General features: G+C 35.1%; 4 protein-coding genes across 5 annotated transcripts; all 4 read right to left on the bottom strand.

Moving 5' to 3' along the window:
• Positions 1–1,138: 1,138 nt before the first annotated feature.
• Positions 1,139–5,588, bottom strand: LOC105767799 (protein NETWORKED 4A). Of its 2 annotated transcripts, none has more exons than XM_012587365.2 (4): positions 5,429–5,588; positions 4,646–4,706; positions 3,994–4,105; positions 1,139–3,468 (listed from the first exon to the last, which is right to left on the bottom strand). In XM_012587365.2, exons 2-4 carry the CDS (start codon positions 4,658–4,660, stop codon positions 1,739–1,741), a joined length of 1,857 nt encoding a protein of 618 aa, XP_012442819.1. In that variant the 5' UTR covers positions 4,661–4,706; positions 5,429–5,588; the 3' UTR covers positions 1,139–1,738. The 2 variants fall into 2 exon arrangements, with proteins under 2 accessions (XP_012442819.1, XP_012442821.1); XM_012587367.2 differs by lacking the exon at positions 5,429–5,588 and adding an exon at positions 5,308–5,404.
• A 2,645-nt stretch (positions 5,589–8,233) lies between these two features.
• On the bottom strand, positions 8,234–11,057 carry LOC105767801 (ran-binding protein 1 homolog a). Its single transcript, XM_012587370.2, has 4 exons — positions 10,796–11,057; positions 10,547–10,698; positions 10,323–10,448; positions 8,234–8,944 (listed from the first exon to the last, which is right to left on the bottom strand). The coding sequence occupies exons 1-4, from the start codon at positions 10,948–10,950 to the stop codon at positions 8,718–8,720; spliced, it is 660 nt and encodes a 219-aa protein (XP_012442824.1). The 5' UTR covers positions 10,951–11,057; the 3' UTR covers positions 8,234–8,717.
• Positions 11,058–14,629: 3,572 nt separating this feature from the next.
• Positions 14,630–17,419, bottom strand: LOC105767795 (mitogen-activated protein kinase kinase kinase 18). The gene has a single exon (XM_012587359.2). The coding sequence runs from the start codon at positions 16,844–16,846 to the stop codon at positions 15,287–15,289; it is 1,560 nt and encodes a 519-aa protein (XP_012442813.1). The 5' UTR covers positions 16,847–17,419; the 3' UTR covers positions 14,630–15,286.
• Positions 17,420–20,136: 2,717 nt separating this feature from the next.
• Positions 20,137–22,450, bottom strand: LOC105767796 (probable protein phosphatase 2C 25). Its single transcript, XM_012587360.2, has 4 exons — positions 21,731–22,450; positions 21,052–21,393; positions 20,781–20,960; positions 20,137–20,657 (listed from the first exon to the last, which is right to left on the bottom strand). The coding sequence occupies exons 1-4, from the start codon at positions 22,433–22,435 to the stop codon at positions 20,499–20,501; spliced, it is 1,386 nt and encodes a 461-aa protein (XP_012442814.2). The 5' UTR covers positions 22,436–22,450; the 3' UTR covers positions 20,137–20,498.
• Positions 22,451–22,570: the final 120 nt, after the last annotated feature.

The raw sequence follows: 22,570 nt of genomic DNA, 5'->3' as shown, positions 1-22,570 counted from the left end.
GAATAATATTTTAGGATCCAACGGCCCATATTGGTAGCAAAAAAGCATATCACATGATGTAACTGATGAGAGTGGAGGGTCCAATGCTTTTAACTTCAGAGTTCAGGGCATTGGTACTAGTTGAACCCTTCTTCTTGCAGTTGAGGATATTTCTTCAGAGAGTTTAAAGGCATTGGAAACTGAATGTGGTGACTGTTGTGACTCCCAAATCTATCTAAAGTGAAAGATAACATACATATATTGTGTACAAGACATGTTCTAAATTTCACTCACTCCTTGGATTTGATGGACAAAAATGGTAAATCAGTGAATTTTGAATGTGTTTAGATTCTAATAATGAAGTATTGTGCCTTTATATTACCATGTCATATCACTAATTATTAATCAAAATGACATTTACACAAAAGAATAGAATTAACATATAATTAAAGTATTGTATGGTTAAATATTTTTTAAAAATAAAAAAAACCACCAATTTCGGTGCGTAATTTAGTTCTGCCTGTAAACAATTTTAACCAAATCATTTAATACTGCCTTGAACCATTGATGCGAGGAAAAAGGATAAAACTATATTATGCCTTAATCATACCATAGTTTAAGAGAATGGTACATTTAAGACTTATTTTTAAAGACCTCTCGTAATTGGCTTAATAATTAAGGGCTGTTCAATCATAAAATTCATCCGAGTTCGAGCCTTCAAAGAAAGTGAAAAACTTTTATTTAGATAGTTCCCCTTGGACGTGGCACAAATATACCCTACCATGTGTAAGTAAAAAAAGGCTTGTTTCTAAAGAATAGTTTATTATATTATTCTTCAATTATTTTTTAATCTATAGTGGGGAATTAAGATAGCAAAGAAAAATAAATACTAGGGATATATTCTGGTCAAATAGTATGGAACAAGAACTAACACAAGTCTTGGGTCCAAACTGATGAACGATGACATACACATTTACGCATTTAGATTATTATCTATGTATACAACAGAAATAAATGGAGAATCAAGCCGAAATTTCTGTATGAAAAAATAGACATCATTTGGTAAAACATGTTTAGCAGTCCCAACAATTTCCGGAAACAACAGGAAAATACATATCCCTGTAGATGCTAAGTGATGGTGGATGGAATACTACACCAATGAAAATTAACTCTCTCACCACTCTATATATATATTATTCAATTAATTATTTTGACTCAGCACATAATACGAGCAGCAGTATACAACAACAAAGTGAAACTTAAGCCAACACATACCATTCAAACTCGACAGTAGGGGGCGCATAAACAAGACAAGGTAGCACACTCACGTCAACAGAATTACAGACAAACAGGATGAAACTGAGACCAAGGACTACCAAGACTAACCGACTTATTCCTCTTCAACCATTCATCAACGAAACCACAGGGGTATAAGTTTGAGCATGGCAAGCGAGGAGCAGATTGATTGACCGGGAAGTCTCAAAGCATATTGGACAACCAAATGTTAAAATGCAAAACTGTCATATTCTCTGTCTAAAATGCACCTGGATCCCAACATTCCAAGCGCATCATCTTGGCGCTAGTATTTGTGAGCAAAACTATCATATTCTGTCTAAAATGCAACTTCTGTTTTCTGTATTCTCATTAAACAAGCAGGAGATGACAAAGCCACCTGCAGGGACTACTGAGATAATATGGGGACTCAACACAAAATATCCAAGCAACCAAGTAAAAGGAGACATTATGTAGCATCGCATATTCATGTAGTCAAAACTGGAACTCTCTTTTGCCCCATAAATGCTTGCCGAAGCCAATGATACCCATCTCGGTAATGATCCAGGGAGAAGCAAAGCTGCCTTATAGCTTCTCGTTTCTCTTCTGCTCCCTCCAGTATCATGATTCTTTGCCTCTCAATCACATCCTCTAGCTCCTTAGCTTTTGATTGGAGTTCATCCACCGATTTATGAGCTTCTTCAGCACTAGCAATTAGCTTCACATGCTCCATATGTAAGTCCTGGAGATGCTTGTCCATTTGAACAATCTGATTATCCCTACAACTAATATCTGCTTTGAGTGAATTGATTTTGATCTTATGCTCATCCCTTTCCGATTTTAATGTCTCAAGGTTCTCATTTAAAACTTTAATGCAATCACTTCTCTCAGCAATCTCCAACCTCAAATGCTCAATTTCACTATGAAGCCTCTCCTCTGATTCTCTTTTTTCATTCACAGCTTTTCTGATCTCCTCCTCCAAGGACCGGCCACGTGCTTCCCAGTCCCTGAGCTGTTGTTCCAAAAAAATTCGTCCTTCCAACAATTTTGATATTTCAGCTTTGATATGAGCTTTTTCAGGAAAAATCTTCTGCTCAGCATCAGATACAGCTATCTTTAAATCCCGGATCTCATGATCCCTGTCTGATAAACTATTCTTCAACATTGCAATTCTTTCCTGCAGCTTGGAGACCTCTCTTCTCTCTGTATTCAGTTTGGATTTCCATGTGATTATCTCTCTTTGAGCCGTATCAAGCTGACCCTGCAACTTTTGAATTTTTTCAGAAGATTGCTTCTTCTCAAACTTCAAACTAGCAATTTCTTTCTCAGAAGCCTGGAGCATTTCTTTGGTAATACTTAATTCTTCCACCAGTGCCTGCATCTTGCCATCTGCATGTTCATTTTCTTTCTCCATTATACCAATCTTGTTTTGAAGATCCAATGCCTGATTTACCTCAATCTGCTCAGTCTTGTGCATTTTGACACTTTCTTCTTCAGAAGATTCCAGGTCAGCTGCCTCTAGTGGTTTATATTTTTGGAGCTCGGTCCTCAACCAGGTGATTTTTTCTTCAGAGAGCTGTATTCTTCTGTTGGAAAATTCGAGTTTTTCCTCATACTCCCTAATTCTAGCAAGAAGTTCGGAATTATTACTTTTTGCTCCTCTTACTGAACCATCTGTATTTTCTTCCTCCAGCATCCGTAGCTTCTGTTTCATTTCATGAAGTTCAAGCTCCAACTCAACCATTTTCCTGCTAACCCCTTGATCACTCCCATTCCCTGACAAAACTGAGTAATTATTGACTGAAGAATCATCAGATTCTGATTCATAATCTGTTCGAGTAGATGACTCATCCTCTTCTTTCTGGTACATATCAGAGCCACTCCCACCAGAACCAAGGAAGACACTGAAGCCAGCAGCTCGGGGGCCAGATTTACGACGACTCAGCCTTTGGTCTGAGGATGGCCAAATAGGGGGTAGATCAGAGGCAATGTCAGAGACGTCGGAACCCTGAGATTGGAGGTCTGATGGAATATTCTTCCTCAATTCTCCTGTCAGGTGATCATAACGCTCTGCCAAAGAACGATACACACGGTAGAACTCCTCAACATGAGATACAAGTTCTGGCCTCTTCTGATAATACATCTCAGCCTTTTTCATAAATGACTCTCCATCTTCTTCAATGAGCTTCAGCATGTGCTTGACGCTACGATCCATTTCTGCAGTCAACAATCTTAATGTTATTTTCTTGTTTGACATTTTAAGAATTTAAATGATTTCAGAAACAAAATTCTTGATTCAGTAAAGATGCAATAGAGAAGAAGTCGAGTCCCCTCTTAGAAGCTAGACAGGTAGGGTTCGGTAATATCTATGGCACCAGAAGTGTGATAAGAGGAACGGCAGCAGAAGCAGCTAATAGTATACTACCCTGCTTTCTCATGCATTACTTTTGCTTCTTCTAGAATGTAAGCATGCCACTTCAATCAAAAGAGAGATCAAGTCCCAAAACCTTGTAACAAGCCATTCAGCTCGACAAGACGTATACTGTTAGGACATATAGCTTTTATGTGCATACAAGAAAGGAAAGGAAACACCACTTGGCAAACACAGGAGAAAAATAAGATTTGAACCACCTATAGCATCACATCTGATTTCATATGCAACAAACTAAACAAGAAAAGGCATGTTGAAAGTATGTTCTTTGATCAAAATCCTTTGTAAGTGGAGAGAGAGAGAAAGCTTACCCTCGAGATTTTCTGCTAGCCATCTTGAATTCTTGGGACTGATGTGGCTATCCCACCACCATGAATGTGACTTTCTGGATTCTAGTCTCTTCACACTTTTAGTTAATTGACCCTAAAATGAGAAGAAAGCAAAATTAAGAAATATAGATCTTCACTGCACAACTGATAATGCTATAACATAAGCTGGTAGAATGAAGTCGGTAGTTCATCAATATAAATATATTTGGTTGAATGAGTGTTAACCATGAAAGTAGTTTTGTTCACTGTGCTCTATTTCAATAGTTATTCAAACAAAAAAACTCCAGAAAAATCTCTCTACTGCTTCAGATATAGACTGTAGTCCATCTTTGATAAACAAAAATGAATTCATTGGTCACTTCAGAATGCAATGCAAGCACATTTTGTATTATTGATTCCTACAACAATGCTTGACTAGATACATAACATGAATTAAGTAGATACTTAAATTGATTTTGGGTTATTAGCCTAAAAGCACAGGAAAGTATACACAGTGTAACTAGAAATTTCAGTAGTGGAAAAAGCTTGAAATCAAACAAAGGGTAAAAGAACGTAGACATATATAGTTGTGAATATAGTAGTGTAAGCTAATGAAAGAAGTATGTTTAGATAAAGGAACGGGCTAATTTCTTACTGAAGAATTTGCCATCTTGGAAGCTTGTTGAAGAAAGTTGATCAGGATCAGGTATAAAAAGCTGGGTTCAGAGAAACAGTGCAAATCAGTAGCATAACCTCAGCATATTCAACCTACATAACAATATAACTGTACTTGTACATATGCATATATAGCAGGTAAAATGAAAGGTTCAATCGATTTGTTCCATTACACTCTAGCAATAGCCCATACTATATGAGAAGGTGAGGCAACTGGAATTATTAGCATGACCTAAGCTGTACCCGGACTTCAAAGACAAAACTAACACTGTTACTATTAATAATTCCATTATTAATACAACTTGCAGAACCAGACATCCAGCTATTCTGACGCGTTTCGTCATTCTAAGACTAACTTACTCGCAAAAAACCAAAAAAACTTTACACGCAAAGAAAGACAATTTTTTGGAACAGAAATGGGTAACCAGAAGAAACCCAAAATCAAATAGAAATAGTTCCATCCAAAACGTATTGATTTTATACCTTTAATCAAAGAAGTCGATAGAAATAATAGAATAGAAGAAAATCTGATAGATTTCTAAATCATAATATAATGAAGGAGCACAAATCTCTAAATCATTAGACCAAAAATGCGGGTAGAAATTTAATAATAATAATAATAATAATAAAAAAGAGGCCGACCTCAAATCCCAAAACCCAGAAAATTATTCCAAATCGGTAATCGAATCTTTGAGGAACAAAAATACTAGTAGCAGAAGTTAAAAGAAGAAGATTTGCAGGAAAAAGAAAGGATACAACTTACAGAGAAAAAGGGCAGAGAGCTTTGGACAACTCCCTGAATCTCTTTTATGTGTTTGTCGCTTAATTTTCCATGAAAGAGAATGAGAGAGAGAGAGACTGCGGAGCTGTCGAGAGACCTGGGAATGGAATGGGCAAAGCAGGTGTTTTTAATATCCATCAATGTTCACATGGTCATGCAACAAAGTCAAAACTCACATCCTTCTTCTTACCTCATTATTAATGTATTATTCTTAATTAATTATTATTGAATTTACGATCACCATTTTTTAATCAAAATTAAAAAAAAGAATAATATTTTTAAATAAAAAATTGACCCCAATTAATGGGAAGCCTATATATAATAGGGGACATTTTCAAACTGTATTATATTGCATGATAAATTGAGATTAAAATTGAACAAATGAGTTAAAAATAATAATCAAGGAGGCGTTGAATTATGTGCCGGATGACTATGGCAGTGCCATCTAACCAGACAAATGGCATGTATTAGCCAAAAACTAATGCCGTCGAGAAACTGCAATGAAAAAGAGTCAAAACATGAGAAACAGCAGAAACATAAGGTTTGTAGTAGCTTTCTAACTTACCATGGCGGTGCGGCTTGAATTAGTTGATGGATGATGGTTTTTTAAATAAATTATTATGATTCACAATTTGGAAAAACATAAATATCGACAACCCTCATTTTTTATTCGTACTGGGATTTGCTAAGCTCAACGACCACCCTTTTGCTTCTCCCTTCCCCCATTTTATGCATTGCAAACCATTAGAGAAATTACTTGTATGTTTATGATTCAGCCCGTGCCAACTAGATATCATTTTAATTAATTAGACTACTCACCCAACAAGTCACCGTATATATATATTCTGTGGCCCGAAATTCTATCTATTATATTTAGAGTTTGAATTATAAAAAAAAAAAGTAGCTTTAAGTTGTGATCAATATTGTATACCTTTATGAAATAGCTTTTATCATTTCTGTCGCCACATCTTTGGGTTGAAAAAGATATTTCCAACTATTGCCTTCCCCTGGCCACGCGACTAACATGATCACAGCAAACTTGTGCCGTATATAGTGAAGTCACTTCCCATGCCCAACAAATAAGTGAGATGCGGTGGAAGCTGATCAATTCAAAAATAACCCTTTCCATTTCACCTTCTTCCACCATTCTCTGTAACTTCAACCCTTCACCCTTCTTCATTTTGCTTTTTAATCGGTCCCATCATTTACTTGCCCAGTTTTTGGCCATTGTTTCTAATTGGTTTCTCTACCACTGTATTTCCAGTTTTTCCCAAAAGGTCCTCTAGTGTTGGGATATGTTTCGACAGAAGCATGTGTCATATTTTATTTAATAAAAATATCAATTATTAGTTGAAGGCAGATTTTTGGTTTATTAGCGTACATATAGTCAAGGACAAACTCAAGAAATTTGTTTAGGGCCAAAAGGAATACTGTAAACCAAAGTGTAATTTTAATATTATATTAACTTCTGACTTCTTCAAAACTAAAAAAATTATTTAAACAATCTTTTTTTCAAGGGTCAAGGGCACTCCTTGCCCCCTGCATATAGTTTTATCCTTGCTATGAATACGTATTAGAATCAATATCTTTTATGGATTGCTTATATAAGACACAAACTTTTAAACCTAATCATATACGGAATAAACTTTTTGAGAGAGCTTAAATCTAAGATTTTCCAAAATTTTATGTTTTATTTTTAAAAATAGTATCGTATTTACTATGTATTTTATTTCAAAACTTAAACATCCATGTGATTTTATACTACGAAATAAAATAAAATGCATCAACACATTAAAAAAGTTGCTTTTATATAAGCAATATTGAAATTTTTACTTTAATTTAGACATTTAGACAAGCGCATACAAGAAAAATTAAATAGAAAAGATGGGTATTTTTTTTTTTTGTAGCATAAATATTCAAAATCAGATATATTTTTAACTTTTCGTTTTCTTCCTCTCCTTTTCAACCATGTCAAGGAGTGAATGAGAAAACAAATAAAAATTTCATTCAATCTTTTCATCTTTCCTGACAACACACCAAACGAGAACTCATTTTTTACTTTCTAATTTCTTACGCCTTCAATTTTTTTTCCGACCTCTTTCCATCTAACCAAGCTTAATGTGAGTGTGATGTGGCAGATTTCGCAGATTCTTAAGGAATCATGTGTACAAAATCATCATACTCAAAAATTAAAATCAATTTGATAATGAAGTCGAAGCAATTCTCATTTGGAAATTGGAAACAGCCTCAATGAACTATCTAAAAGGAGTAAATACCAAATGCATGAAATAATCAACCGGATGGATTCTTTTATCAATCTCGGGGTAAAATGGAACAAAAGAAGATACATATTTAAAGACCGTGGAATAAAGTCGCGATGAGAAGGTTTTCACAAGAATATGTCCATCTATTACTTGTTATTGAAACTAAAATTTGCACAAAATCTGTAAATCTCGGGGTTTATGTTATTTTCTTAGTTTACCTGTCATTCCCTCCCTTCACCCGAATATTTAAATTGCAATCTCTCACCTTGTTTCCAAATGCACGGGCATTTGCTCCCAGAAATGCGCCATGCTTTCCCTGCTTTTCCCTCGCCTTGCCTTTATGATGTTGCCACGTCTACACATGGCATGCGATTTTCTAACAACGTATAAGCCAAGTCCCTTACCGACATCGCTTTTACAAGCATCAACGATCATACCACATAAAACAGATAATTGCTTTCATTAAAAATTTTGCCTTTATGGAATCATTTCTTACTACCATAGAAATAGAATGGGCGCTCAGTTAAAACTAGCATATCTGAATTATATAGCCAAATCTGGCAAAACCAACTTCCTTTTCACCCAAACCTTCTTCCCTTGAAACATAAAGATACCAAATACAAAAAAATTTAAACCCCAAGTAAAAAAAAAAAAAAAGCTTGTCTATAACAAGAACTCTTTCAATGCATGGGCTGAGCAGCAAGATAACTTCAACACAGTGGTTACTGCCAGGAAAAACGCAATCAAATGAACCATGTCTGACACTACTCAAATCCCAAACGCAACTCTAACCATGCAAACATAACTGACATGACTCGGGGTAGACCAACCCTTGACAAACACCCAAACCTAAGGGCACAAACGACCTCGACCATTCCAACCCATAGACTACCCATCTAATTTCACCCGTAGAAATATCCTAGACATGGGTGAGGAGGTTGATCAGCTGACTAATCTCACCATATTCGCCAAAAGCCAATGGCATGAAGAACAGAGCCAAACTCTTTTCAAGTGGAGGAAGCTGGCTCCCCATCTTTCTTCTCTGTATCTGCTTTTTCTGTATCCACTTTTGTTTCCTTCTCTTCCTGCTTAGCAACAGCCTTCTCCTCTCCAGCTTTCTCTTGAAAGCTCAACTTCTCAAGTTGTCCAGCAGCATCAGATGCATCCTTGTTTTCCTCTTTTGGTTTTTGTGATTCAGCAACTTCTTGGAACATTTGCATAAAGGTTTTGCAATCTATTTTTTTTAAATGTAAAATCAGTAAAAACCAGAAAACTTTATTCCCTCATAAAACAAAAAAGAAGCCAGATTAAAAAACCATCGCAAGTCATATATATATAACCACAATCTAAACCCATCTCTTTTAACTGTAACTGATATTCTCTGAACACTTTCCACACAAAAGAACCAATAAAAGACAATTCTAACATTTCCAACCAAACATTTTTCATGGCATATCACAAACTCTCAAGCCTAGTTATTACATTAAAGAAACAAATAATACATAAAACTAATTTTAACATGACTAAAAGACTTATATATTCGGCTCAAGCATTCAATCATGCAGAATTACAGCAAGAGTTCAAGAGTTCAAAAAAATCATCCAAAGCATATCACTCATACACAAGCAACAGTTAAATTTTAAATTTATTCAATTGGACATCCTAGAGAATATATCTTATTCAAATGACAATTGTCAGCAATATGAATTTATATTTAACCTCATAACATCTTATTTGTTCTCCAAGAATGGAAATATCGAACCCAAGAAAAACACTGAAGTTAACATGTTTCCTTCAAAGTCAACATGGGCTACCCAAGCAGGGTGAAAAGAAAAAAACTGAAGTCAACTGCAAATTTTAGGGCGTGCTTGGTTGGGTGAAAAAGTGGAAAGAAAATAAATTTTGAGTGTGCTTGGTTGGGAAGAAAAGTGAGAGGAAAGAAGATAGAGGGTGATCATTTTCCATCCTAATGGATAAAAACCAATCCTTCCAAATTGGAATGAGAGGAGAGAAAATGGGAAATAAGTGTATGTTAGTTCAAATTATATATTTTTCAATTGTTTTCTTTTCTTTCCTTTCACTTTTCAACTCTACTAAGCAATGGAGGGAATGAAAATTGCTTTTTCTTCTATTTTCCCATCTTTCCTACCAAGCACACCTATGGAAAGAAATTTTATATTTTCCATCCTTCTAGTTTTCCACCCCTCAATTGCAAAGCCTTAAGGAAAGAGGACTATAGCCATACTCAACATTTAAGTGCGGAAGTTGTTTGCCACTTCATGCTATAATTTAGTAAATATAATCATTTTTAACCTAACACTTATTTGAAACTGATAGTAGCTCGTACAGAATGACAAAAATTGAAATTTCAGTTCAAACAGTTCCTAGCAGAAGAAAATTTAAGTAAAATGTCAGAACTAGAAAATGAAATGCTAGTCCCTAACTACTTAAAGAAAATACCAATGCTCGACTAGTCCACTCTATGAAATTCTGTTTAGATACTAAGCCCTAATGTGCCGGTCCAGATCGCAGTTTAAATAAAGAATTGAAATAACATTGATTCAATTTCATATAGAGAAGTAGCAAAGTTATCGAGAGTAAAATATACTTACTTTCCACTGATGCAAAACGAATGCAGAAAAGTTCATCTTTCAATTCACCATCTGCATAATCAGAGGCGTGCCATAAGCAAGATTTATCATTCCCAGCGTGCTCTTGCACCGTCATTGTCGGCAACACTGCAGAAACATATATATAATTTACAGATTATGAAATCAGAAATTAAAATAAGTAAGCATAAATGGAACTGAGGAGAAAAAGAAAGAATGGAATATACCTAGATGATTGGCGCAGATCTTGAGAGTCTTAGATTGCCTCATAACAAGGCGAACTTTTCCAGTCTCTTTGTGCTTCAACAGCTTCACAGTACCAGCACCTCTCTCTTTCCATTGATTCCCTTCTTTATCAAATCGATACAGCTTCGACTTCCTAGTAAATAAAATTATACATATTCGTATCATTCGGATATCTAGATAAAACAACGAATATTTGAATCGGAAATAATAGAAAAAAATAGAATACTTACAGATCAAGGATCGGATCTTCGTTTTCCTCGCCTGTACTGACAGCGACTTCCTCTAACTTGACAATAGGGGCGACTTGAGCTCCAGTGTCTTCATCCTCGGCGGCAGGAGCTTCTTGATCTTCTCTGTGCTCGTGTTCGGGTTCTTTGCTTGCCATAACTGTTTTTTTCTTAAGAGTGAGGCGTTTGGGGTTTTTCGTTGTAAGAGATAAATATCAGGCGGTTTAGGGTTTTTATAAAACGAGGAGTACGGAAGAGCGAGTGTGAGGGAAGTAGTGCTTGTTTTATCTGTTGGAGGCGTGAGGTTTACGCAGAATGTATATTAGTCAGGGTTTTTACGACTACTTAATTTATAAATTTACATGATTAAATAATAATTAATTTAATTTGAAAATAGTTGAAAGAAAAAATAGCATTTTAAAATTATTGAAAGAAATCGAGAAACAACATAAATAAATTATAAATAAATGATTCAATTGAATTCATCAATAAAAATTAAAAAAACCGAGGAAAAATATATTTTTAAAAATTTATATTTGTTTTGTTATACTCATTGTCACCTTCTTTTCAAATCATACACAAATTATTATGACAGCATACATATAAATATGGTAAATGTATATAATTTTAATAATTAATACAAACTTTACTAGCTTTCGTAAGTTATTTTGAGTCCATGGATATATCAAAACATGTATTTCAATGGTTGATATAGGAAAGAATAGTTTTAGCTAACCTAATGAAAATAAACTATAGATTTTATATTGGAATTTAATTTGGTTCAAATATTTAAAATATATATTATTAATAAATATTTTAATTAAGTTGGTGTCACGAGTTAATCAAGTATTCATTTGGTTAGAAAAATTATAAAATATCTTTCGTAATTAGAATAAATTACATTATTCGAGGGTATTTTAGTTTTATTTCTTTTACTTTTAAAAATATTATTAAAAACATGCCTAAAGTGAAATTTGAACACACTCTAATTATTATATTGACGATATCTTAATTTTAGTACTCAACGAAAAATTCATTTTAATTTGTTTTCTATATTATTTCATGTGTTGTTATGATTAATTAGTTTTAAACTATACGTTTTATTATTTTTTGTATGTTATTTTTAGAATAATATTATATGTTATTTTAAACACACATTTGATTTCTAAATCCGTAATTTTTACGAGCACACAAATGTGATAAGAATTTCTGGTATTCATAATTTTCCCAAATATATGAATACTTAATATACTATTTAAACAAATCAGTTCCCAATTTAAATGAGGAGGAAATTTTTGGGGCTACTTGCAAGAGTGAAATTTACAAATGCGGACATATATATTAGTTTTATTAGGAATAATAATATTAGATTATTATTTAATATTATATTTTTCTCCTTTCCCCTTCCATCTTCCATCCTTTCATGTTCACTTCTCTCTTTATTCGCATAAGTAAAAATAGAAGTGGAGGGGATTTAGAGTAAATGTAAAAATAGAAAAAAAAATAACAAAATAAAATTTGTTGCTGAAGGAGAATGTGAAAAACCTTGAATTTGATGAAAAAGAAAAGAAGAATATGAAAATTTGGGGGAAGAGGGTAGAAATGAAAAAAGACATGTGCGTTTGAAGAAGAGTGATGGAGAGAGAGAACGAAAATAAAAAATAATTTAATTTTAATATATATTTCTAATTTCATGTAAATGATTATATCGAAAAAAATTACACGTGGGGAGTTCTGATTGAAGTGTTTTTTTAACAAAGATAACAGTAGGGTCATATTGGTTACAAAATTATAGATTAAGTATATGGTTTGACAAAAATAAATCTAAATACTTAATTAGAAAAATTGTATAGTTTGAGGGTTGGTTATTAAATTAAGCCAAATAATAACAACATATAGTCCCCACAGTTTGATTGCCTTGATGAAAATAAGTTAATCGGACTTACAGAACAATATGGACCGAATTGGGCTTTTGTAAAATAGGCTTCCCTAACAGTATTAGATGGCTCTCTAGATTTTGTGTAATCTGCCTCGTATTTAATGGATCTTATTCCATTGTGAATTTAAAGAATTAGGTCTCATTAAATATTTTGGATAATTTTTTAGGTTAAAAGATGTTTTAAATTTTGAAATTTAGCTTCATTATTTTTATTCTAAGGATTTAGTCTTCAAATTTTAGCACCATTAAAATTAATTATTCTGTTAAATTCAGATTTATTATAATGTTATTTTTTGTTACATAATTACTAAGTGAGGATTTTCTTTTTATTTTTAAAATGTCACATCAATAAATTTAAGTATCTAGCAAAAAATCTTAATGATATCAACAATTGAACATGAATTTGAAATCTTAAAATAGATAGACTAAATTATTAAAAATAAAAGAAAAGAACTAAATCTCAACTGTACAAAGAATACAAAAACTTGAAGCATATTTTATCCTCTTTGTATCATAATAGACGAAAGCTCTTACCACTGCTCTAATCAAATTTTAGCATAATAGTGTGACTAATTTTAACTAGATTAATTATTAATGAGTTACATTAGATTTAGGGTATGATATTAACAAATTTTATGATTATGGTTGAAGTTTTTCTTCAAATGTTTTGACCATTAAACTCTTTGATCGATGGATTATACTCGGTCATCCCTAAAAATATTATTCTAAGAATGAAAACGAAATATATATTAGGAAAATTTCATGTCAATAATAAATAATAAAAAAGCATGTTTCACATTAATGATGATTAAACTTATAACATTTCTTTTAATGTGAATGCGATAGTATACTTGTTATAAAATAAACAAATAATCCAAAATTTCATGCTTAAAGAACCTTCTTTATCTTTTATCAACATAAAGAATTTTATTTGGGTCTTACGCTCATGCACTAACACCTTCTTCAATTCTGCGCGTTCCTTTTCCTTTTTAACCGCTTAAAATATGTGTAATTATATTCATGATTTTAATACAGAGTTTATCCTATTTAATTTAGTCACTTTAAATAAAATAATTATGTGAATTAATTATGGATATCAAAATTTTCATTTATTTTAACGAATTATTGATATAGCATATATTAGCATATTTACATGATATTTTTATTGACTTTTGACTAAAGTTTAGAACCTCTTTATAATTACTCAAAACTTTCAATCCCTAAACTTTAGTCAATAGTCAACAAAAAATGTCACATACTAATCAGTGAATGGGCTTTGATTCATTTACTTTAAAATTTAAAAATTAAATACTTTTACATTTTTTCGATTTAAAATCTTAGTTTAATCATTATTTTCATTGATAATTTCTGTAAAATTTATCAATTTAGCATGTTCATTCTTTGTCAAGTCAACAAATTTTAACCTTTTAATTATTATATTTTAATTCATAACTTTGACCCTTGTTGCAGAAACACTAATATTTTTTTTATGAGGGTAAATTTGGTGATATATATATAATTGAAATATCGATTTCTCAGGAATATCAATTATTAAACTGATTATTTTCAAAATAATACTTTAATGAAAAAGTTTAACAATATTATTTAATTCAACTAACATTTTTAATTTTCATAAAATATTAAAAAAAATGTTGGATGCCAACAAAACATCAGAACAAGAAAGGAAAAGAATCAAACATGGTACGATAATAAACTAGTTGCCATTTCATATCTGGAAGTTCCCTTGTTGTTTGTTGACAAAGTATAATATTGGAGTCCGAAAACTACCCAAAGACTTGACAGGTACTATGAACCCAGATTCATGATCGAGAAGACAAATTTGTTTTTTGGAAGAATAAAAGATAAATTATTATTTAAAAAAAATCAAAATGTAAATATCATTGTAAGTCTAAAATTTTATAACTTTTAATTTATAAATAATTGAATTTTAAAGGAGGAGTTAAAACATAAAATTTTCATTTTACCGGGAAGAGCAGGGAATCAGGCTCTTTCATTTCTTAATCGACTAATAGGTCTTAATTATATATGGTTTCTATAAATCTCTGTTTCCCGTCATCTAAGCATATATAACTTAAAAGGATAAGAAGTGTAGATTGAGGTTAAATAGAAAGTTTATCCATTCCCACACTCACACAGCAACTTGTGCGTTGAACCGACCCAATCTTGTGGTGTGCCTTTTCCCTACGGCCAATGGTCAACAAATCAGCACCATAATAGTTAATACTAGGAGACAAGTAGAAGAGGGAGAGGACTTGGATGCCCCTTTCGGTGCAAAAAAGATAATAGTCTCCAACAATATCCTCAAATTGCTACCGTATTATACTTATCCTTTCCAAAAGCAAAATAGTACTAGTATATTTCTATTTCTTGATAAACAAAGTCCCAATGAAAGTAGAAATTGAGACTAAAATTTCAAGCTTCCAACACCCTTAATGTTGTTCAAAGAATGTGTGGCATCAATGATATTAGTGGCCTATGACAAAGCTTTTCCATTTTGTGCAATGCCTTTCTTTGTGATGACTGACCGAGAAATTTTAGAATAACTTTTTACTTTCAAACAAGGTTTGATGTGAGGGTGAAAAAGAAACGATGGGGATCGCATGACCAAAAAAAATTTGAGGCTGAGAATGAAATGTAAAGAATATAGTAGCGAAGGAGTAATTAGAAAACATCCTTATGCTGTATCTGAATATTCTTAAAATACACAAGAATAGTTGTAATAATAAATTACAAAATCTGTGGACTCTCAACTTTTCCTTCTCCGCCGTTAACTCCACCTTTTCTGACGTATCCCGACAGCACGAACCAGCCAAAGAATCGCAACATGGTGCACTACTTGACGACCATTTTAGCCCTTTCACACTCTCGTAATTACTACTTTGCCACACAACGGTGTTATCAAAACAATCGAACAATACCAAACCCGTGCTTCCAATTCCTTGAGTAATCCCCATCGAACCCGAATATACCGAACTAGTCTCTTCCGTTTCCTTCTCTGTTCTCATCGAGTCCGGATATTCCGTGATTGTCCCTTCATCACAGATTGCACCTGATTCAGGAGGGTAACCCCTTATCGCCACCCATCGATCTGATTCCCAAATTGCCCCTCCTTCCGTCGCTAATTCACCAATCCTTTCCCTCGCCGAAGCTTCAAAACTCTCCGTATCTTCGGCCTTTTCGAAATGGGTGCTGGTGAAATCGAGCACACAGCGGGGAGATGATTCCCCGATCATAATAGGCGCTGAAGCTGATGCTACAAATGGATGCTGCAGCAGCTGATCGCAACTCCACCTTTGATTCTGATCCCTTCTCAAACACTTCTCCACGAAATCCTTACCTAGTTCAGATAGCTGAGCTGGAAATTCTGGCAATTCCTCTGAATTAGCAATTCGATTTAGTGAATCGAAGCCTTGATCCTTCCAAGCTGGCTTCCCGGTGACCATCTCGATGATGGTGCAGCCTAAAGACCAAACATCACTCTCCTGTCCTTGATACTCACCGCGAATCACCTCCGGAGCCATCCAGAGAGGGCTTCCACGTGGCCATATCTCGGACCTACACCTGTCACCCGAGCTTTCATTTTTAATCTCAACCATTGCTGAGCCGAAATCCGCGAGCTTTACGGATGTTAAATCATGGCCCACCAGAACATTTTTCCCTTTTACATCGCAGTGAACAATGCCTTCACTGTGTACGTACTTCAAAGCCGAAACTAAGCACCGCGTGTGCCACCGCAAAATCTTCTCCTCCACGTCAGCCAACCGGGACTTAACAATCGCTTCGTCCGCAACGGTACCACCTGCCATGTACTCCATGTGAAGATTCCGGTAAGACGTCGTCGGGGACTCATTCCTGGTCACATCATCGCCGAGATACTCAACGACATATGGAGAGGAAAGCGAACGGAGGATCCTAATTTCGTTCTCCAAAGACTCCAACTGGCTAGGAAGACACGTTGCCAAATCGACGGACTTAACCGCGAAAACGGCACCGTTGGATTCATTGGTTGCCAATGTTGCAGTTCCAAAAGAGCCTTTGCCTAAACACTTCCCTCTAGTCCAAGAAACTTTCTGGTTATTTCTCTTTCTCTCCATCTCTGAAACTCAAAGCTCTCTCTCTTTTTCTTTATTTTTTCTTTCTTCCGTTTATGTTCCTTTTTGGCTTGTGTTTCTTGAGGGTCCAAATGGGTATTTATATACGTCTTATATTTAGTCTTACGTGGATATTGTCAATGGATAATTCGGAAAACGGTTTGATAATGGCACGATTTATTTTTTAGAGCTAGAAACAAGAAAGGCATGCCATTTGACGTAAAAGAAAAAGAGGGAAGAATGGAGGCGTGGAGGAAGATCCTGGGTTTTATGCTTAACCTCGGCCACGTGGAGTTGATGAAAACCGTTGATCTGATTGGGAATGGGTTTTTTACTTGCAAGATTGGTTCTTGCCAATGCCATTTGATTGGTCGTGCTGTCGGGGTTTGGTGTTTTTTGACATGTGGTTGTCATGGTTATAGCTTACACGGTTCATGGAGAGCAAAATTGTAGGTGAGCAATAGAATATTTCCAAACCCAAAATCACTCACTTAAAACGTGTCCCTAGTATTTATGTCCAAGTATTTTGTATTTGAAAGTGTTGGTTAACAAAATCCACAAACATCAACGTAATGGATTTACAAATTGTAATAAGAAACTTCAGCATACCATTCAATTTGCCTAAAACAGGGGACTATTGCCACTACATTATCTCTACCTAAGAAATCGAGTAGCTAAGCTAAAAAAGATGGAAGATTATGGACCAAGTTAGACGTGGTTGAGAAGTAAGGGAGTAGAATTTAGAAGGGTAAAAAACCATGGAATTATTTTTTAGAGAGGTGCCAACTGCCAAGTTGGTGGCCAGAAGGTACACGTCACAGTCAGAAAGAACTTTGAGGCTGTTGTGTTGCAGGGAGAGTTTGAGTAGAATTATGTTGACTTGACGTGCGTGCGTAAACCAGCAGCCTCCAATAAATGAATCAATTGGATAAATAAAGGATCAAGTGGGATAGGATAAGATTTTATGACCATATCATTATCATTATTACAATAAAAGGGATAACCTTTATGTCTAGGCAATGAAGCTCAACTCTTTCTTTCTACTAATACTGATTCGGGTCATTTTAGTAGACAATCACGCTCAAAATTGCGGATACGCGTTGTCTTCCCACTAATTAGATGGTTTAGTAAAGTCTTAGCTTTCAGACTATTTTTCATGGTAGTGAGAAGCGATCTCATCGGTAGATCATGCTTGTGCCCTGCAGTGTTGATTTCATGTTTCCAAGTGTATGTAAATGAATAGCATCTGCCAGCCATCAAGGGAGGTGCCTCTTCCTTTTTCTTTTTGATTCTCTTGACTTAATTGTCAAAGTCAGTGGGCCTGAGGATATGCCATGTCTTCTGATGCTTGTTAGTAAATTAACAGTTTATATCTGTCATCAATCATCGCATACAAAAAGGCTGCACAGTAATATTGCACTATAATCCGGCTATAAACGAGGGCATCGAATTTTGGATAAGCTAGAACAATTTCCTTACTTGAAGGGAAAAAGCCAGCAATTGTTGTCCACGTAAATCTGAATCTACAAAAAAACTCAAGGAATGGAAGAAAGAAAGGGTTGCCCACCATTATCCCCCTAAAAAAAAAAGAACAATATTTACAACAGGGCCTTTAATTTTGTGGTTCAATGGTGTATTGGGAGAACTAGATAGCATCCTGTATCTTCATCATTCATGTTCATAATATTACCAAAACTTCTTTTAAATTTGCAACATTTTGGGTAAACTTTTATTTCTACTTACTGACTCTAATCCTAAGTTAGACACCCCTTATTAATCAATCAAAGTCGTGAGAACCTGTACTCCAATTAATACAACGTCACTGTTTACCAGGTAGCAATGAAATATCTAATGTTAAATTCAATTGATGAAAAGTTGAATGTCTGCAGCACTACTTATGAAACAAATAGCCGACTAAGTTTGTTGTCTAGTCAGAAAAGGCGCGGGGTTTGTTGCAAGGCTGTTAATATTTGTCGTGACAAAGCAAGACAAAAAAAGAAAAAAAGGGCAAAACTTATATCGGGTGGTCGACAGTCTCGACGTGAATGAACACCTAACTCTTCCATTCTGTGCGACCAACTTGCAAATCTCATTTCCCCCCAATTTGATGTCGCCTCGCCTCTCTTTTTCCTTGAGATTCATGCATAACCAAATACAAATTCCAATCGCCAGTTGTTACACATCACATAAACAGATACTTTCCTTCATGTTCATATTCATTGTTAAGCTTCTCATGCGATTGGGGGAGTTTGGTTAATTTGTGGTGCTCACTGTTGTAATGCGAGCTTGTTTCTAGTTCTACCAAAGTCAAAGCAGTAATGGATTTTGTTATCCTTTGATCCTTAGGATTTAGCTACTTTGGTCGACCATGAGCAGAGATTAAGAATCCTCGAGGACAAGGAGAAAAATGTAGCAGAACTGGTCAAACACATTGCATGTGATTTGGCGTAGAAACACATCAATATGTTTTGAAGGCTCAAAACAAAGAACATGGATACATGATGCAAGCCAACAAACAAACAACCCAAGTTGCGCGAAAGACTGCGAACATGCGTGGTGTATGAAAATTGAAAAAGTAACAAAAGCAATTGTACATATGGTCTTTTTCTCATGTGCTCTTTGTGGGTCAGATTTAGGGAAAGGTGGTCCTATTTAGACAGCTGATTGCAAAACATGAAAATATGATTCTTTCTCCAACGCCAACCAACTAAAGTGGGGGAAATAATTAGTAAATTTCTGTATGGCATCAGGACATTTGCTTTCCGTTTTGTGATGAAGATTTGGTCATCGTGTAGTGGGGTTTTTTGGCATGTTAAATTTTCTGATGCTTCATGATTGCGGTTCTGAATATGAATTCAACGCGTAAAAGCATAATAGAATACAGTTGGTTGACAAATGATTTAGTTTTTGACTTTCTACCCTTAACTCCCCAACCAACCTTCATTATTACTACTTCATCAGCAACAGTACGTTATACTCGAATCTATAACCCGTAAGAAATTGGCTATCAAGCATGCCATCCAAGCTAATATCCCCCACTAGGCAAGTTTTGAGTTAGCTCAATCTCCAACTTTATCTACTATTGCTTCACTAATATAAAAATAGATGATGCTCTTCTTCGAAATGCTTAGTATTTTCACCTTCGGTGTCAGATCTTCAAAACAGGCCAGGAAGAAGGCAATGTAGATTATAAGTTAATCTCAGAATCAAGCTTGGCAACAACTAATTACCCAGAATCATTCCAACTAATGAACTAGTTCTTACTCAATAGATACAAACAAGTTCAAATAACATTAGAAGGAACAATTATCAGAGAATTGTTTATAAAGTATATCCTGAATTTACAACTCAAGGTCAACAAATATCACACATATAAACAAGTTACAACACAGTCACTGCCGTGGGTACAAAAATCCCCACAAAGAATGGTCAGTAAAGTCTAAATCATACCAAAAAATATCCCAACTTCCACCTTGACTGCATCTGGTATCGCTTTTGAGTCTCAAAACACCTCCAATAACTAGCTCTAAACGAATAGCTCTTGTATTGAGAAACCGTCTTCTCCTCCCATCCTAAAACGATCAGTAAACTAGGAGGCAGAGTCAATTCTATGAGTTAATTTAATTGGTTGCCCACCATTTAGATACTAGCAAAATCAAAACTGCCCCAGCTGAACCAGCATCACACTAATATCATCAGATGAGCCTCGTGAAACAGAAAGGTTGACAAGCTTTTTACATGCAGACAATGGATTTTGCTTATTGATGCCAACACATGAAGGACGAGCAATGTCAACTGCTTCTTGATTACTAACCTGGAAAAGGAAAAGGAAAAGGAAGAAGCTGTTTAAATTAACATGAATAACCATCCAGCTTAAAGACAGTAAAGATATGAAGTATATTAAAGAAAGATGCATAAAGTAAAATTCAATAGCTACCTTATCCCACAAGCCGTCAGAGGCTAATATTAAGAACTCGTATTCAGGTTTGATAGTAATGATCTTTGTCTCTGGCTCAGCTATTACCCACTGTTTAAGGTGATGGTCTCCAATCCCTCTGGAGACGGCTAGGCAACTCTGAATCCTCCAAACACCGCGGCATAAGTCCACATAGCCACCCTGAAAAAACACACATCACATAATACATCAGTCACAGTCCCAATATACACCAAGAAAAGATCAAGAGTGATTTATTTGAGAAACCACTCACCAAAGTCTCAATTCTGTTTCTTTCATCCTCCCTTGAAGGTCGGTGATCAGAGGTGAGAGCTTCAGCAGCACCATCCCTGCTCAAAACAGCGCGACAATCACCAGCATTTGATACAACAAGGCTTCCATTTTGGATCAAAGCTGTCACACAGCATGCTCCACCGGTGACATCTTCCTTTAGAAACTCAGCATCTGTCTTCAAATAACCTGCTTTGACAGCTTCCTCTACCATGGTTTCGTCTTTTCTCCCAACAACTTCATCTAAAATGTTCTTCTCCAATTTCAGGGCTGCAAATTCAGCAGCTTTAGCACCTCCATGTCCATCAAAAACACCAAAAAATGCCTGCAATTATCATATAAAACCAAATAAATCAATTACACTATCCATCTTCCTTCTTTTTCATTATTTAAAACCTTATTATACTAAGGGAACATTCGTACCAATCAAGTAGAATAAACAAACATGAGGATTTTTTCCTTCGAACTATTCTCAGCCCTCCCCCTCTCTAAAAAGAGAACCGCTTTTCTTTTTATTCTAATAAATTCTCCCCAAGCTTAAGTTTCTTCGCAAAATTTCGAATTCTCAAACTGTGCTATATATCGTTTCTTTCATCCAAACATAAAACAACTCTAACGTCCTAAAATTTAAATATGAACCGAATCAAGAACCATAAGATTACCTGTTTGCAATCTCCTTGAAGTTTAACAGAAGCTGAAAACCTATCTTCCATAACCTCTCTCCTTCCCCTTTTACAATAAACAGAATATCCACATCCCTCTCTCTCCACCTCTCTCATCACTGCACACGGCGTCGCCGGAACCCCAAAATGCAACGCCGTCGTGGCCATTGGTATATCCAGCCTCGTTGGCCTCTTCCTCTTCAATATTGCCGACGCCGGTCGTGGACCAAGACCCGCAGTTGAACCCGAATCCGATGAAGACGCTGACGTTGAAACAGAAGAAGATAATAGAGACCCGGACGGAGGCTTTTGAAGGCGAAGCCTAAAAGGCGAACAAGGGGAAGAAGGAGACGACGAAGGTTTGAGGTGAGTCAACGATAAATTCAAAGCTTCGGGCGACGGAGAGATGATCGGAGAATTGTCACGGAAAAGAGACATGGGCGGAGAAAGCGCCGGAGAGTTGGCAAGGGCAAGGGAGCAGGACATGGCGTTTATGTCTTGCAGCTTATATTTCCTACTTTCTTTGTACAACGCTGGGATCGAATTTCTTTGTTTTTCTTCTTTTTTTGCTAAGGTTTGGCTGTGCCTGCGAGAGAGGAGGAGGGAATATAAAGGGCTTCTGGTATTAACTTTAGAAATTTTGACCGCAGACTTTGACTCATTGTGGCAGTCCTTTAATGTGTTGAAAGTCAAGGTTACCCCCATTCTCCCGCAGCTACATTTGGAGATTTTGGTTTTGTTTAGAATATTCTGTTAAATTAGACTAAATATAATTATTTTACGTCCAAGAATAAATTCATCTTAAAAAAAGAAGCTTGTTGAATAGTAAGAATAAAAATG

The sequence above is a fragment of the Gossypium raimondii genome, chromosome 5 (genome assembly GCF_025698545.1).
Source record: "Gossypium raimondii isolate GPD5lz chromosome 5, ASM2569854v1, whole genome shotgun sequence".
NCBI classification, from domain to species: Eukaryota; Viridiplantae; Streptophyta; class Magnoliopsida; order Malvales; family Malvaceae; genus Gossypium; species Gossypium raimondii.
Note: the sequence above shows the minus strand (reverse complement) of the source record. Positions and strands in the feature narration are given on the sequence as shown.